General features: G+C 47.5%; 1 protein-coding gene across 1 annotated transcript in view; it reads right to left on the bottom strand.

The window, feature by feature from the left end:
- The window catches only part of TRMT10B (tRNA methyltransferase 10B), a 174,981-nt gene that overhangs the window by 51,914 nt on the left and 106,257 nt on the right, over nt 1-16,810 (bottom strand). Inside the window, exons 4-5 of the mRNA XM_030194378.1 lie at nt 14,096-14,248; nt 12,977-13,055 (exon numbers count right to left, since the gene is read on the bottom strand). Coding sequence (XP_030050238.1) covers nt 12,977-13,055; nt 14,096-14,248 — 232 coding nt within the window. The remainder of the gene's footprint in view (nt 1-12,976; nt 13,056-14,095; nt 14,249-16,810) is intronic.

Here is a 16,810-nt window from a genome sequence, read left to right on the forward strand (position 1 = left end):
CTTTCCTGCCATTTCTGTTTTTGTAATTTAAATTTAAGTTGATACTGCTCACACAAGGGTAACATCAAACCCTAATACTGGCCAAGATATCACAATGTAGGTGTAAACCCTGTTAGTATCAGTCAGTTATGCCATTATTTAACCTTGGTATAGGCTTACTTAAGTTGCTTGTCTTTCTGTAGGTTTGACTGAGCTCCAAGTGATATATAAAATGCTTCCCGTGTTCCCAAGTTATTATGCATATGTCAAGATCTACGTATGGCCCTTCTTAATATAAATTTTCCTCGGTTCTCTTCTTATGGAGTTTCATAATTATAAAGATATATGGGATTCACCCATAGGAATTACTATTACCATCTTTGCGGTATGATGCAACCTCATAGTTGCTATCCACTTCTTAGTGCTCATGACTGGATGGCCATGACGGGTAAAGTTAGGCCCAAGAATTCCAACCTGCTTAGGGATTCTGGATACCTGCAACCTAAGACAGCCTACAATCAGAGTACTAATCATATATTTGTTGAGCCCATAACAATAAGGATTAGGCCCTAAAGGATTAACATAATGCTTAATCAAGACTGCTACTCCTTCCCAAGATCACTGAGATAGATGCATTTATTTCCCCAGGCACTGGTTAGACCAATATGCAACAGATGCAATAGAAGTCATAGACAGACCTGTACAATCTGCTCACATACCTATACTTACTTCATGAAATTATGCCTGTGAGACCAATAGGAGCCGTCCGAGAATCCAGCAGAGCTCCTATGAATTCGAGCCTCTGTACTGGGAGAAGATGGGACTTTGGATAATTTATCACAAACCCCAGTAGCTCCAGGAGGCGAATAGTCATCTGCATGGACTGTAGAGCTCCTGCCTCGGATGTGTTCTTCACCAGCCAATCGTCGAGATAGGGGAACACGTGTACTCCTAGCCTGCGAAGCGCCGCTGCTACTACAGCTAAGCACTTCGTGAACACTCTGGGCGCAGAGGCGAGCCGAAAGGGTAGCACACAGTACTGGAAGTGACGTGTGCCCAGCTGAAATCGCAGATACTGTCTGTGAGCTGGCAGTATCGGGATGTGCGTGTAGGCGTCCTTCAAGTCCAGAGAGCATAGCCAATCGTTTTCCTGAATCATGGGAAGAAGGGTGCCCAGGGAAAGCATCCTGAACTTTTCTCGGACCAGATATTTGTTCAGGGCCCTTAGGTCTAGGATGGGACGCATCCCCCCTGTTTTCTTTTCCACAAGGAAGTACCTGGAATAGAATCCCAGCCTTCTTGCCCGGATGGCACGGGCTCGACCGCATTGGCGCTGAGAAGGGCGGAGAGTTCCTCTGCAAGTACCTGCTTGTGCTGGAAGCTGTAACACTGAGCTCCCGGTGGGCAATTTGGAGGTTTGGAGGCCAAATTGAGGGTGTATCTTTGCCGGACTATTTGAAGAACCCACTGATCGGAGGTTATGAGAGGCCACCTTTGGTGAAAAACTTTCAACCTCCCCCCGACCGGCAGATCGCCCGGCACTGACACGCTGATGTCGGCTATGCTCTGCTGGAGGCAGTCAAAAGCTCGCCCCTTGTTTTTGCTGGGGAGCCGAGGGGCCTTGCTGAGGCGCACGCTGCTGACGAGAGCGAGCGAGCTGGGGCTTAGCCTGGGCCGCAGGCTGTCGAGAAGGAGGATTGTACCTACGCTTACCAGAAGAGTAGGGAACAGTCTTCCTTCCCCCATAAAAACATCTACCTGTGGAGGTAGAAGCTGAAGGCTGCCGGCGGGAGAACTTGTCGAAAGCGGTATCCCGCTGGTGGAGCTGCTCTACCACCTGTTCGACCTTCTCTCCAAAAATATTGTCCGCACGGCAAGGCAAGTCCGCAATCCGCTGCTGGATCCTATTCTCCAGGTCGGAGGCACGCAGCCATGAGAGTCTGCGCATCACCACACCTTGAGCAGCGGCCCTGGACGCAACATCAAAGGTATCATATACCCCTCTGGCCAGGAATTTTCTGCACGCCTTCAGCTGCCTGACCACCTCCTGAAATGGCTTGGCTTGCTCAGGAGGGAGCTTGTCCACCAAGCCCGCCAACTGCCGCACATTGTTCCGCATGTGTATGCTCGTGTAGAGCTGGTAAGACTGAATTTTGGCCACGAGCATAGAGGAATGGTAGGCCTTCCTCCCAAAGGAGTCTAAGGTTCTAGAGTCTTTGCCCGGGGGCACCGAAGCATGCTCCCTAGAACTCTTAGCCTTCTTTAGGGCCACATCCACAACTCCAGAGTCGTGAGGCAACTGAGTGCGCATCAGCTCTGGGTCCCCATGGATCCGGTACTGGGACTCGATCTTCTTGGGAATGTGGGGATTACTTAGAGGCTTGGTCCAGTTCGCCAGCAATGTCTTTTTTAGGACATGATGCATGGGTACTGTGGACACTTCCTTAGGTGGAGAAGGATAGTCCAGGAGCTCAAACATTTCAGCCCTGGGCTCATCCTCCACAACCACCGGGAAGGGGATGGCCGTAGACATCTCCCGGACAAAGGCCGCAAAAGACAGACTCTCGGGAGGAGAAAGCTGCCTTTCAGGGGAGGGAGTGGGATCAGAAGGAATGCCATCAGACTCCTCGTCAGAGAAATACCTGATGTCCTCCTCCTCCTCCCACGAGGCCTCACCATCGGTATCAGACACAAGTTCATGAACCTGTGTCTGAAGCCGTGCCCGGCTCGACTCCGTGGAAACACGGCCACGGTGTGAGCGTCGAGAGGTAGACTCCCTCGCCCGCACCGGCGAAGCTCCCTCCGCCGTCGTCGTCGGGGAGCCTTCCTGGGAGGCGACCGCAGTCGGTACCGCAAGCGGCACCGATGTCGGAGACCTCACCCCGGGCAAGGGGCCGGCCGGCGCCTCACTCGACGGTACCGGTGGCGCAAGCACCCCCGGTACCGGAGGGGAAGGGCGCAACAGCTCTCCCAGGATCTCTGGGAGAACGGCCCGGAGACTCTCGTGCAGGGCGGCTGTGGAGAAAGACATGGAAGCCGATGCAGGCGTCGAAGTCAGAGTCTGTTCCAGGCGTGGAGGCTGTTCCGGGCTGTCCAAGGTGGAGCGCATCGACACCTCCTGAACAGAGGGTGAGCGGTCCTCCCGGTGCCGATGCCTACTGGGTGCCGACTCCCTCGGCGACACAGAGCTCTCGGTACCGATGCGGGAAGGAGACCGGTGTCGATGCTTCTTTCACTTTTTCAAACGAAGCATGTCACCGGAACTTGCCGGTACCGACGAGGACGTAGAATCCAACCGTCGCTTCCTCGGGGCCGAGGCCGAAGAAGGTCGGTCTCGGGGGGGCTGTACCGCAGGAGCCCTCAGGGTAGGGGGAGACCCACCCGAAGGCTCACCGCCACCAGCAGGGGAATGGACAGCCCTCACCTGCACTCCAGTCAAAGCACCACCGTCCGACGACATCAGCACTAGTGGAGGTCCCGGTACCACCGACGCCGACGCAGCCTTCCGATGTCTCTGCACCGACGATGCAGAGGGTCGATGCCTCGATGCAATCGATACAGTCGCCGCCGAGGTCGGAGGTCTTGACGCTGTCGACGTCGATGCACTCGATACTCCCGGTGCAGTTGCCGACGAAGAGCCCGAGAACAACACGTTCCACTGGGCCAATCTCGCTACCTGAGTCCTTTTTTGTAAAAGGGCGCAAAAACTACAGGCCTGCGGGCGGTGCCCAGCCCCCCAGACACTGAAGACACGACGCGTGCCTATCAGTGAGCGAGATTACCTGGGCGCACTGGGTGCACTTCTTGAAGCCGCTGGGAGACTTCGATGACATGGGCGGAAAAATCACGCCGGCGAAATCAAAACTCGTAATTGCGGTAAGGCACCAAAAAGAGGGGGAGAAAAAACTCGACCCGAGCCCTCAAACGGGCCTACCCCGAAAACGAAAGGAAACTTAACGGGGCAAAAACTGGAAATACGGGGAGGGGAAAAAGACCGAAAGGCCTTTCTCCGAAATCCCTTTTTTTTTTTTTTTAAAGAAGCGAAAAAAGTCAAAAAGACGCGCGAGGGTCAACTTAAGGGGCGCGAACGGCGCAAACACAACCTTACCGAGCGTGGACAAAAGAAGACTGACGAATACGAGCCGGTTCGGGCGGGAAGACGGCCGCGCATGCGCGGTGCGCATGGGCGCGCGAGGACTAGCAAAGGCCATTGCTAGTGAAGTTTCCGATTGGAGGGGCTGCCGTGGACGTCACCCATCAGTGAGAACAAGCAGCCTGCTTGTCCTCGGAGAATCTTTCTTACCATAGATTTGAGCAGGTCTCAAGAGAGGTGACATCAAGATTAAGAATGCCCAGGGGCTGGGTGCTGTAAAGGGAATTCCATACGCCCAGGAAGATATGTCAATATCTGAGACTGAAGTTTCCTATTTTGTACCGATAATTCCTAAGACCAAAACTTGCCCTCTCGTTTGATAGCTTGCCACCTTCTGGAATGGATGATGACAAGCTTGACGAGTTGTGTGTCACACCCAGTTGGGGTGACAAGTGGGGAATGTATACCGTATTTTTCGGACTATAAGATGCACTTTTTTCCCCCAAAATTTGGGAGGAAAATGGGGGGTGCGTCTTATAGTCCGAAGGTAGAGATTTCCTTCCCTCCCTCCCTCCAAGTTCGGGATCGCCCTCCCTCCGAGTTCGGGATCGCCCTCCCCCCCCGGCCCTGTCACCACTTCTCCCTACTCACGCGATCTTCCCTGGTGGTCTAGTGACGTCGGGGCAGGAAAGAGCCCCCTCTTTCCTGCCCAGCGCGCTGCTCTCCATCTTCCTGTATGCATTGCTGCCTGACGGTCTCGGTGAGATTCAAAATGGCCACCGAGAATTGAAGTCTCGGCGGCCATTTTGAATCTCGCCGAGACCGTCAGACAGCAATGCATACAGGAGGATGGAGAGCAGCGCGCTGGGCAGGAAAGAGGGGGCTCTTTCCTGCCCCGACGTCACTAGACCACCAGGGAAGATCGCGTGAGTAGGGAGAAGTGGTGACAGGGCCTGGGGGAGGGCGATCCCGAACTCGGAGGGAGGGATTCGGACAAGACGCACCGGAGCACCTAGGTTTTAGAGGAGGGAAAAAGCAAATTTTTTTTTTCCTATTTCCCTCCTCTAAAACCTAGGTGCGTCTTATGGTCCGGTGCGTCTTATAGTCCAAAAAATACGGTAATTATATTACAGCTAGGAGCCCCCCCCCACCGGAAGGGTGGGAGGCTAAACCTAGAGCTCAGGCTGTTAAAATACTAGCCAAGTCTACAAACTTATGGCTAAGTGAGTAAGGACTTGCTGGAAAAGCAAGACCTAATGTGAAAACCTGAGAAATGCCAAAAGAATTGGGCCTAGATGCTGTAATTTGGAAAAGTTAGGTCAAGAGACTGAGAATAAAATGGATGCTGAGTTACAAAATGGAGTAGTTTGTCCCACATGACTGAAAATGATAGTTAATAGAAAAAAAGTTGTTTACCAAAAAGGAAACGCCAGGTGTTAAAAAGAGGAACTTAGAAATAGAAAAAAAGTGAAAAAGAAGAAGTTGTGGTTGGCAAACTTTCCATGACGAAGCTCTCATAGAAGATAATGGGTCTAATGCTTTTCTAATGAGGGAGAATTTATATAAATAGAGGTTCAAATTTGAGCAATTTGGAGAAGAAGCTGAGATGCTGCCAGAATCTCTGATGGTCTGTTTTGCAGCCTGATTGATGTACCTGATTGCTTGGTGTTTTATCTAGTGGTAAGCATTAAACTTCAATATACTTTCAAATCTTCGTCTCTTCTCTTCCAAAAATGAAGACTATTAAGTGTATAGATGTCCTTACACTGAGAGAGAGTCAGATAAATGAGGTCTGGGTTTTCAGTGACGCAGCTAACAGCCTTCTGAGAAATCCAGTGGGTAGTTGTCCAGCTACCCTCGCTACAGCGAGGGGTTCACGGCCAACTTACCATCCATAAAAACAGTATCCTAGCCGGACTATTTGGAGAACCCACTGGTCGGAGGTTATAAGAGGCCACCTTTGGTGAAAAAAGTTTAACCTCCCCCCGACCGCCAGATCGTCCGGCACAGACACTTTGACTTCGGCTATGCTCTGCTGGAGCCAGTCAAAAGCCCGTCCCCTGCTTTTGCTGGGGAGCCGCAGGGGCTTGCAGAGTCGCACGCTGCTGACGAGAGCGAGCACGCTGGGGCTTGGCCTGGGCAGCAGGCTGGCGAGAGGGAGGATTGTACCTACGCCTATTAGAAGAATAGGTAACAGTCCTTCTTCCGCCATAAAAACATCTACCAGTTGAGGTAGATGCTGAAGGTGCTCGGCGGGAGAATTTGTCGAATGTGGTGTCCCGCTGGTGGAGCTGCTCTACCACCTGTTCGACTTTTTTGCCAAAAATATTATCCTCCCGGCAAGGAGAATTCGCAATCCGCTGCTGGATCCTATTTTCCAGGTCGGATGCACGCAACCATGAGAGCCTGCGCATCACCACACCTTGAGCAGCGGCCCTGGCCGCGACATCAAAAGTGTCATAAACACCCCTGGCCAGGAATTTCCTACACGCCTTCAGCTGCCTAACCACCTGCTGAAAAGGCTTGGCTTGCTCAGAAGGGAGCTTATCCACCAAGTCCGCCAACTGCCGCAAATTGTTCCGCATATGAATGCTCGTGTAGAGCTGGTAAGACTGGATTTTGGCCACGAGCATTGAAGAATGGTAGGCCTTCCTCCCAAAAGAATCCAAGGTTTTAGAGTCTTTGCCCGGGGGCGCCGAAGCATACTCTCTACAACTCTTGACCTTCTTAAGGGCCAGATCCACAACCCCAGAGTCGTGAGGCAACTGAGTCCGCATCAACTCAGGGTCCCCATGGATCCGATACTGGGATTCGATCTTCTTGGGGATGTGGGGATTAGTTAGCGGCTTCACCCAGTTCTCCAGCAGTGTCTTCTTGAAGACATGATGCATAGGTACTGTGGACGATTCCTTAGGTGGCGAAGGATAGTCCAAAGGCTCAAACATTTCAGCCCTTGGCTCATCCTCCGTAACCACAGGGAAGGGAATTGCCGTAGACATTTCCCGGACAAAGGCCACGAAAGATAGACTCTCAGGAGGAGAAAGCTGTCTTTCAGGAGAGGATCAGAAGGAAGGCCGTCAGACTCCTCATCTGAGAAATATCTGACGTCTTCCTCTGCTTCCCACGAGGCCTCACCATCGGTGTCAGACACTAGTTCATGAACCTCCGTCCGAAGCCGTGCCCGCCTCGACTCCGTAGACACATGGCCACGGTGGGAACGTCGAGAAGTAGACTCTCGCATCGGCGGTGATGAAGCTCCCTCCATCGACGTCGTCAGAGAGTCTGCTTGGGAGGCAGCCGACGTGGTCACCGCAAGCGGTACCGGAGACCTCACGACGGGCAAGGGACCAGCCGTCGCCTCACTCGATGGCACTGGTGGCGCAAGCACCCCCGGTACCGGAGGAAAAGGGCGCAACAGCTCCTCCAGGATCCCTGGAAGGATGGCCCTGAGGCTCTTGCTTAGAGCGGCTGTCGAGGAAGGCTGGGAGTCCGGTACAGGCGAGAAACTGAGAATCTGCTAGGGGCGCGTAGGCGGTGTAGGGCTATTTCCCTGTGAGCCTCACTCTGCTGCTCTCAGCCTGTGTATACAACTATGTCAAGATGGAGTCTGTGAACTAAGACCCTGCACTTCTGTGACCAAGCAGGTTCAACTTTCTGTTTGTGGCAGAGCTCTGCTTGTGGTAAATAACTGGCAGGTCTGGAAAAAACTCAAGGATATGCAGTGGGCTACCTGACCCTTGCACCCCACTGATGAGCTACAGGGGGTAAGGCCATGGTGCCAGCGAGTCTGATGAGAGACAGGAATGCATACCACAATGTAACAACTGGAAGATCAAAAAAAAAGGTTTTTCTTGCTCAGGGAAGGAGCTGGACAAGATCCTGATTGGTTGCTGTCTGGTCACCTGGGAATCAGGGGCCAGAGAGCGAAAACCAGAAAGAGAAAAGAAAACAGACGAGAGAGAAGGAAGAAAGAGAGAATTTGTCTGGTTCTACTGGAAGAAGGATAGCTGGCAAGAAGACCAGCGAGACCTGAAGTGGTCCACAACCTTGTGAACTGACCATCTGAAGAAAGTACCTGTTGGTTCAGCTCTACCGGCCAGAGAGACTGTAATCCTGCATGCTGCAGAGAGCCTGTGCTGTTTCCTAAGACGGGGACTCGCTGTGGAAAACAGCTGGAGTCTAAAGGGAAAAACCTGTGTCCACTTCATCTGAGAGACCACCTAGAGTCAGCTCGGTGAGAAATACAGGGATTTGTTTCCTATAGTCGGGGATTAGCTAGTGGGTTCTTACCTCAGCAAAGGCGGGTTAGTCAGAACTTGTGATCAGGAAGATGTACTGCTAACTGTATTACTTCATGACCTAGCCAGTATTACTAATCAGGATTGTGTAATAACCTAGTAACCACTGAGCCAATCTCGTCGCCTGAGTTCTCTTTTTTAACAAACAACAGAGAGTACAGGCCTGAGGATGGTGCCCAGCCCCCAGACACTGAAGGCACGAAGCGTGCCTATCAGTGAGCGAGATAGCCCGGTTGCAGTGGGTGCACTTCTTGAAGCCGCTGGGAGGCTTCGATGACATGGGCGGAAAAATCACGCCGGCGAAATCAAAATTCGCGATGATGGCAAAGGCACCAAAAATAAAAGGGAGACAAAAAACATACGGGCGGCCAATAGGGCCGCTACCGAAAGCGAAAGGAAACTTGTACGGGAACAACTCGAAATAAAGGAAAGATTTTTTTTTTTAAGAACACGCGAACTAGTAAAAACAATGAAGACTTCCGAAACGGAAGGACGGAAGAAAAGCACGAGGGTCTCCTCAGGGCACAGAACGACGGTAAACACAACCGTCCTGAGTGCGGAAAAAATAAGACTGACGAACACGAGCGAGTTTGGGCAGGAAGACAGTCGCGCATGCGCGATCGGCGTGCGCGCGCGAGGCCTAGCAAACGTCTTTGCTAGGGAAGATCTCCGATTGGAGGGGCTGCCGCGGACGTCACCCATCAGTGAGAACAAGCAGCCTGCTTGTCCTCGGAGAATGCAATAACACTCACCTCACATCCAGGAGACACAGCGAAGAATATTCCGCCTGTATATGCCTTCCTATGCTTGGCCTGTTACTAAGGGCTAGGCCTAAGGCCTGTACTGTCAGTTTGGTTCTCACATGTTAGCCTACTAACTCAGCATCTTGTGTAACAATCATTGCTTTCTCAGGAGCTGAGGACTGACACTTCATAGCATTTGTTTGCAGCTGAGTATGTTTTTCATATAGGGTGGATGTAACGTTGTAAGTTGCTAGGAGATAGGCTGAGGACACAGTGTGAACCGAACATGTCCAGAATGTTTCATTTGGGGAGATAGACAGAGAGAGGACACAAGGGTATTGTTCTGGCTGTGCACGAAGAACAGATAACCGATTAGCCAATGGCCACTAAGGGTGCATGTGCCCACAATGTCAGGAGAGACTGATATACCCATTTATAGAAGAGGCTACTTTCTGATTCTAGTTTGGGAAAACTCACAGGATTTCTGGGAAAGCAGAACTTGTAACAGTATATATGTAATGTCTGAGAGGTGTGAGCTGAGCAGTTCTTGTCTTTCAGGATGTGCGCTGCTGACTGACAACCTGCTCCAGGAAGAGAACTATTTTTTTGTAATTTTTGGATCTGTGAGATACTAATAAAGGTAATTTACTGGCTGTCTAAGTTCTCTTTCTTATCTGTGTTTTCCCTCCCTGGGGGGCTAAGGGACGAAAATACACACACCGCACAATCTTCTTGCATGAAAGACGATAGGAACATCGGTTGGTTGAGGTGGAACATCGACACCACTTCAGCAAAAATGACGGAACCGTACGCAGAGTCACCCCTGTGTCAGAAAACGAGAGGAAAGAATTCCTGAAAAATAGGGCCTGCAGCTCCACCATTTGCCTAGCACAGGCGACTGCCACCAGAAAGACCGTCTTCAATGTAACATCCATCACAGTAGACAATCTCAAGGGTTCAAGAGGTATGCCCTGAAGTGCCCTCAGCACCAAATTAAGCCTTCATGGGGGGCACACTGGGCGCAAAAGGAGTTTAACATGTACCATCCCATTGAGAAACCAAACCACACCTGGGTGAGTAGCTGCAGAAGACCAGCCAACTCGCCCCTGAAAGCAGGCCAAAGCAGCCACTTGTATGCTAAGCCTTTCTTGAAACCTTCTTGTATAAAGGCTAAGAAATGAGTCAACCGATGCATGGAAAGGCAACAATGCATGCTCTGAACACCAAACACCCGCCAGACTTACCCCCAGAAGGTACCAGTGAAAGCCCCCCCTGGCTCAACTGAACCAGTGAACCTGAACAAGAGCCACTGGCAGCAGAATCTAGCTGCGGAGACACCATCTGGCCACCTGCTGAGACAGAGGAAAATACTGACTGGGCTGATCAACATCCTTTATCAGAGTTCAGTATTGCCTTCTATCTCCACCTGCTGGTAGATGGAAATAGCCCACTTGTCTATGGATCCATCTGCTTTGATGAAAAGGAAAATACTCTTCTAGATATGAATATGTGATGTAAAGTGATATGTGCCACGCATACATGAGACAATGACAAACGAAAACAGGAACAGTCTGGACAATACTGACAACATTTCGTCAGGGTAGGAAATATTTGCTGCTCATTATCATCTTTATGCTGACGACACCCAGCTTTATCTCTCCACACCAGAAATCACTGCGGAAACCCAGGCCAAAGTACTGGCCTGCCTATCCGACATTGCTGCCTGGATGTCCAACCGTTACCTGAAACTAAACATGGCCAAGACGGAACTTATTGTGTTCCCACCCAAACCCACTTCTCCCCTCCCTTCACTCTCTATCTCAATTGATAACACCCTCATCGTCCCTGTCTCATCTGCCCGCAACCTTGGTGTCATCTTCGACTCCTCCCTCTCCTTCTCTGCGCATATCCAGCAGATAGCCAAGACCTGTCGTTTCTTCCTCTATAACATTAGCAAAGTTCGCCCCCTCCTCTCCGAGCACACCACTCAAACTCTCATCCACTCTCTCATTACCTCTCGCCTTGACTACTGCAACCTACTCCTCACCGGCCTCCCACTTAGCCATCTATCCCCCCTTCAGTCCATCCAGAACTCGGCCGCACGTCTTATCTTCTGCCTCAACCGATATACTCATATCACCCCTCTCCTCAAGTCACTTCACTTGCTTCTGATCAGATACCGCATACAGTTCAAGCTTCTCCTACTCACCTACAAATGCACTCGATCTGCAGCCCCTCCTTATCTCTCTACTCTCATCTCCCCTTATGTCCCCACCCGTAACCTCCGCTCTCTTGACAAATCCCTCCTTTCAATACCCTTCTCCACCACCGCCAACTCTAGGCTTCGCCCTTTCTGCCTCGCTTCACCCCAGGCTTGGAACAAACTCCCTGAGCCCATACGCCGGGCCCCCTCCCTACCCATCTTCAAATCATTGCTCAAAGCCCACCTCTTCAATGTCGCCTTCGGCACCTAATCACTACACCTTTTCTCAGGAAATCTAACTACCCCAACTTGACATTTCGTCCTTTAGATTGTAAGCTCTTCTGAGCAGGGACTGTCCTTATTTGTTAATTTGTACAGCGCTGCGTAACCCTAGTAGCGCTCTAGAAATGTTAAGTAGTAGTAGTAGTAGTATTTCTGTAATGCACGTTTTGCACATAGCTTGTTATTCTTAGTTCTCTCATTTGTTATGTACATTTGATTAAAATGACAAAAAATAATATGAAACATTCAGATTCTTGGAAGGGAAAAAAAAAAGGAGAAAAGGTGCCTCATGCAAATGTGAGCAGTAAAACAAGAGGCCTCTAAAAGCATAAACTATGTCTGACCCAGAATTTCACTGTATTGCAGCAACACAGAATTGTGACAGCTTGTAGGGAAAGTGAAACTTGGCAAGAGTGCAAAGGATAACAGAACTGATGAAGAAATGACAGCTGGACAAGGCCATGATGAGAACCTGCGGTTAGAGATAGTTTTCAAAAGATAGATTTACAGTTAACCAGGTGCAGGAAAACAGAACTATGAAAGGAGCTGACCGAAACTTGAGGGACAAGAATTGTCATGGTGGTCGAAACTAATAACTGCTAAATAGATTTACTAATTGTGAGCTGAAACTGCCAGTAATGTAGAAGATAGAACAAAAAGGGTATAAAACACTGACAGCTAGACCAGTCTTGCGGACATCTCAGTATCTATGACACCTGTTTGATTCACTGACTGACCTCCCTATGAGAAATAAAGAATCGCTTGTCCTTTGATTGTGCTTTCAAATGATCTTGTAATAACTGCCTTGGTGAGTATTAATAAAACTTGAGAGCTGATGTCTCATACCCGCAGTCTCCTTCTGATTATTGTCTTCTATATTGCTCAGAGTGTGTGCACCACTCTGGGGATAGGAGAAGAAAAATTATACAAAGCGTAAGAGTCTTTATTGTAAAAGGCTTACAACCGACCCAACACAGCCGTGTTTCGGCACAATCAAACAAATCTGTTATATTATGGTGAAAAATCTTGACTTAAAGAAGATGCACTGGGACCACACGGCCTTCTAGCAGCCAGGATCTTAACGCCGTGTGGTCCCAATGCATTCATTACGCCACCAGCTTATCTGCAAAATATTGTTCACACTGCAGAGCGATTTTTCCACTTGGAACCACATGGCGTTCTAGCGATCTTGACATCTTCTTTAAGTCAAGTTCTTTTCACCATAACATAACAGATTTGTTTGACCCCTGAGGCAGGCCATTTGTGCTGAAACATTGCCATGTCGGGTCGGTTTTATGACTTTTATAATAAAGCCTCTTACACTTTGATATCCTCTCTGAGTCCGCCTCACTCTTTTGTTTTACATTCAGATACCTACCATGCTTTGAATCAGGGGTGAGATATACAATTCGCTCTAATGGGAATAAGTCAAAATAATGCTCTTCTGTTGTATCCATCTAAAAAAATAGATGTCAAGATAAAAAATTATTTTTTTTAACATAGAGTGAAAATTTGAATGCACAAATGCTTCTTCCCAATTAAGTGAGTGAAAGCCAGTTCTATGATTGTAATGTGTCCAAATGTTAATTCATTCTTTTGGAAAGTGAACATAAACAGAAATCACACATATTTCAATTTAAAACTGTCACAGTTACTTGACACACAGGAGGCTAATAAAAGAGGCATTTGCAAAAAAAAAAAAAAAACCAAGCGCTGACCTCTGCTGTTTACATTCTGTTTCTTTTTGCATGACTTGAAATACAAATGTATACTCAGAGTAAACTGTTTACTTGAATTCATTGACATATTTTCCATTACAGGAAAACCAGAGCTCAAAACCTACTGCCCCAGCCAACACTCTTTGTGACCTTGGGTAATGTCAGCACATGCTAGCTTTATCACACGTTTTCTACCAAAAGGCCCACTGCATTGTATCCTTGCCTATTGGATCTATTAAGAGGTAAATTAGTAGCATTGTAAGAAGGTGTTACCTACAATATATAACAACTATGCTTTAATTATGCAAATTAAGAAGCTGAAGCGTATGGACATTTTTTTAAATATTGCAATGGGCCTTGCAGGTGATAACTGGTGGAAATAGTGTTAGTATCTGCTAACCATTAGTAAATGATTCTCCATTTGCTGTTTGCGTCAAGTACCACTTACATTATAATGTAGGCTCTTTTGGACAAGGACCTATTGCACTTCACGTCTAGCAAAAAAAAAAATAAATAAACTCAGCAATGCAGTAAGTCACCTTGAGAATCCTTTGTGGGAAGTATATTCAAAATTCTAACTAATCAAGGTATATTTGCAGGCATTTCGTGAAAAGATCAGGTTAATTTCCACCTTTTGGCTGACCTGAAATGCAGATTAGTTAGAGGTACTCGAGGAACAGATCTGGAACCAATGTCTAGATGTAAGCACTGGAATACACCTCCTTCCCAAATTCTGTTTTTAAAACTTTTGGTCGGCAAGAAGCAGGCAGTTAACTCACCAGATAATTGGAAAAGCCATCATTCATCCTCAAGCACTCTTCATGAATAGAGCTGTGCACCAGTAAACCAGTCACACACAGCCAGAAGGGTTTTGCAGCTCTCTTGTTTGCACCATACAGCCTCCTGATCTGAGCAGCCAGCTTGCTTATTTCCTTGAAATGAGAGAAAACAATTAATCAAATTCTAACATCATACAAATAAACCAAAATATTTCATAATGAACTGAGGAGGATAGACAACATTTTTTTGCATGACACAAAATCTAGTGAATGAGGAGGGGTTGTTTAATTTTCTAGCCTCTCTCACTTCCTCCAGTTCCACTGTAATTACTGCTTGGCTGCATTAACTGCTAACATGACAGTCATTTTAACAATTAACATGACGCATTGGTTAACAAAAGCTAATTGCTGATGCTAAAATGTAAGGAGGCATGGAATAAATGGGGATTGCTCCTTACAGATAACTTGGAGGTAGTTACCATGCATTAACTGTTACCATGGCAGAAAATATAGTACAGTAAACGTCAACTGAACAGATGTAGTTAATTGCACTGCATTATCTGCAATGCAGTTGGGAGGTAAGTATGCATGTAAATGCTGGGGGGGGGGGGGGGAATTATTATCATGTGCTACCGTTAAAACTCGTTACTTTACTTTTAACTTTTGACGAAGAAGGGCAACCTTCGAAAGCTAATCAAGAAATGTATTAAGTTATGTCCAATAAAAAAAGGTATCATCTTGTATTTTCCATGGTTTATTTTGTTCTATTTCTATTGATTACTTTTAACCCACGTAATTACTTATTAGGTATTATTGCATAAAATGGAACCTGTGCTAAAATAACGAGTTTGGGTAAAATAACTCATGTTAACAGTAGCTCATGTTGATAACTTCGCCCCTTTATGTTATGTGCATATTTTCTAAATCTATGCATGAGCTTTTACACCAGCTCTATGGCTGGCATAAGTGTTCATGCCTAAACACATATAAGCAAATATACTCAGTTAGCTAGTATCTCTCCTCTTCAATCTGTTCAAAATTCTGCTGCGCAACTTATATTCCGCCAGTGTCGCTATGCTCATATTAGCCCTCTCCTCAAGTCACTTCACCAGCTCCCTATCCATTTCCGCATACAGTTCAACAGTTCAAACTCCTCTTATTGACTTAGTTGCATTCACTCTGCAGTTCCTCAGTACCTCTCCATTCTCATCTCTCCCTACACTCCTCCCCGGGAACTCCATTCACTGGGTAAATCTCTCTTATCTGCACCCTTCTTCTCCACTGCTAACTCCAGACTCCGTTCCTTTTATCTTGCTGCACCATATGCCTGGAATAGCCTTCCTGAGCCGGTACGTCAAGCTCCATCTCTGGCTGTCTTCAAATCTAGGCTAAAAGCCCACCTTTTTGATGCTGCTTTTAACTCTTAACCATTACTCACTTGTTCAGTACCCTTATTTTATCATCCCCACCTTAGTAATTCCCTTATCTCTTATTTGTCCTGTTTGTCTGTCCTAATTAGATTGTAAGCTCTGTCAAACAGGGACTGTCTCTTCATGTTCAAGTGTACAGCGCTGCGTACGTGTAGTAGTGCTATAGAAATGATAAGTAGTAGTAGTAGTAAGTAGTAAAAAGGAAAATAAGAGTCCACTTTACTTGATAGAAAAGGCTCAAAACAGGTGCCCTGTACATGCCTAAATATAAATGCCCTCTATAGTCAGACTTGCTCTCTTAAAGTGCAATAATGACATTTCCTTTGTATTAACTAAATGGGAACCTGCTTGGAATGCTCCCAACAGTTAACGCAGAGGTTTGGCAATTAACATGCAGTAACTGCAAAATCCCAAAGCACTTCCGAACACAGCATCCTCAGTCAGAACCAGCCTCTCATCCATTGCACTACAGGACTTCGTTTACAGCTACACTGACTACTTTCTCCATTTTTAAAAACTTTTGTCCATCTCATCTGGTTCGATCATCACAGCAACAGTCCTTGACCAAGGGCCACATACAACGGCTACCTCCAGAAGCGAGTGTGTCTGTACCCTAAATCTGGCTACAAACTGATCACCACTGTGTGATGGCCAACACTCCTTCTCTTTAAGGACTATGAATTCTTCCTCTACAGCAGGTACACAAAACTTAGATTGTGAGCCCCCTAGGGACAGAGAAAGTACCTGTATATAATGTGTACAGCGCTGCGTATGTCTAGTAGCGCTAAATGATTAGTAGTAGAAGTAGTAGCATCTCCATCCTTGGCCTGTCTAAGGAACTAACGCTGGGCCTAGGAATCGAACCAGGTCCTCCACACAGCAGTGCACAGCAAAACTATACAGACACCAAATCAGCCTAATGAAGTGACTTATTTTAATACTGCATCTACGTGTACACAGAGCTAATATATTGAAGTGAAACTAAAGCTATTGGAATAGCCATATGGAAAATTATCACATGTAAAACCACATTTAAGTAAGTTCAGTTTCATCAGTTCATGGCATTTCTAATATTACCAAGAAAAAATGCAACTCACTACCTATCAGACATTCCTTTTTACAAGAGCAGGACAGCTTCAGAAGTGTTTATAGATAATGTTAGAAAACTTTCCTTATACACTAGCAATCTATGTAAATTATCCTATAGCAAGATGTATTAGTCTTCCTTTGGGAATTACTTTCACCCAACACCACCTCTTCAGCTGTCAGCAACGAGTTCGCATTT

Source organism: Microcaecilia unicolor, chromosome 2 (genome assembly GCF_901765095.1).
Source record: "Microcaecilia unicolor chromosome 2, aMicUni1.1, whole genome shotgun sequence".
NCBI classification, from domain to species: domain Eukaryota; kingdom Metazoa; phylum Chordata; class Amphibia; order Gymnophiona; family Siphonopidae; genus Microcaecilia; species Microcaecilia unicolor.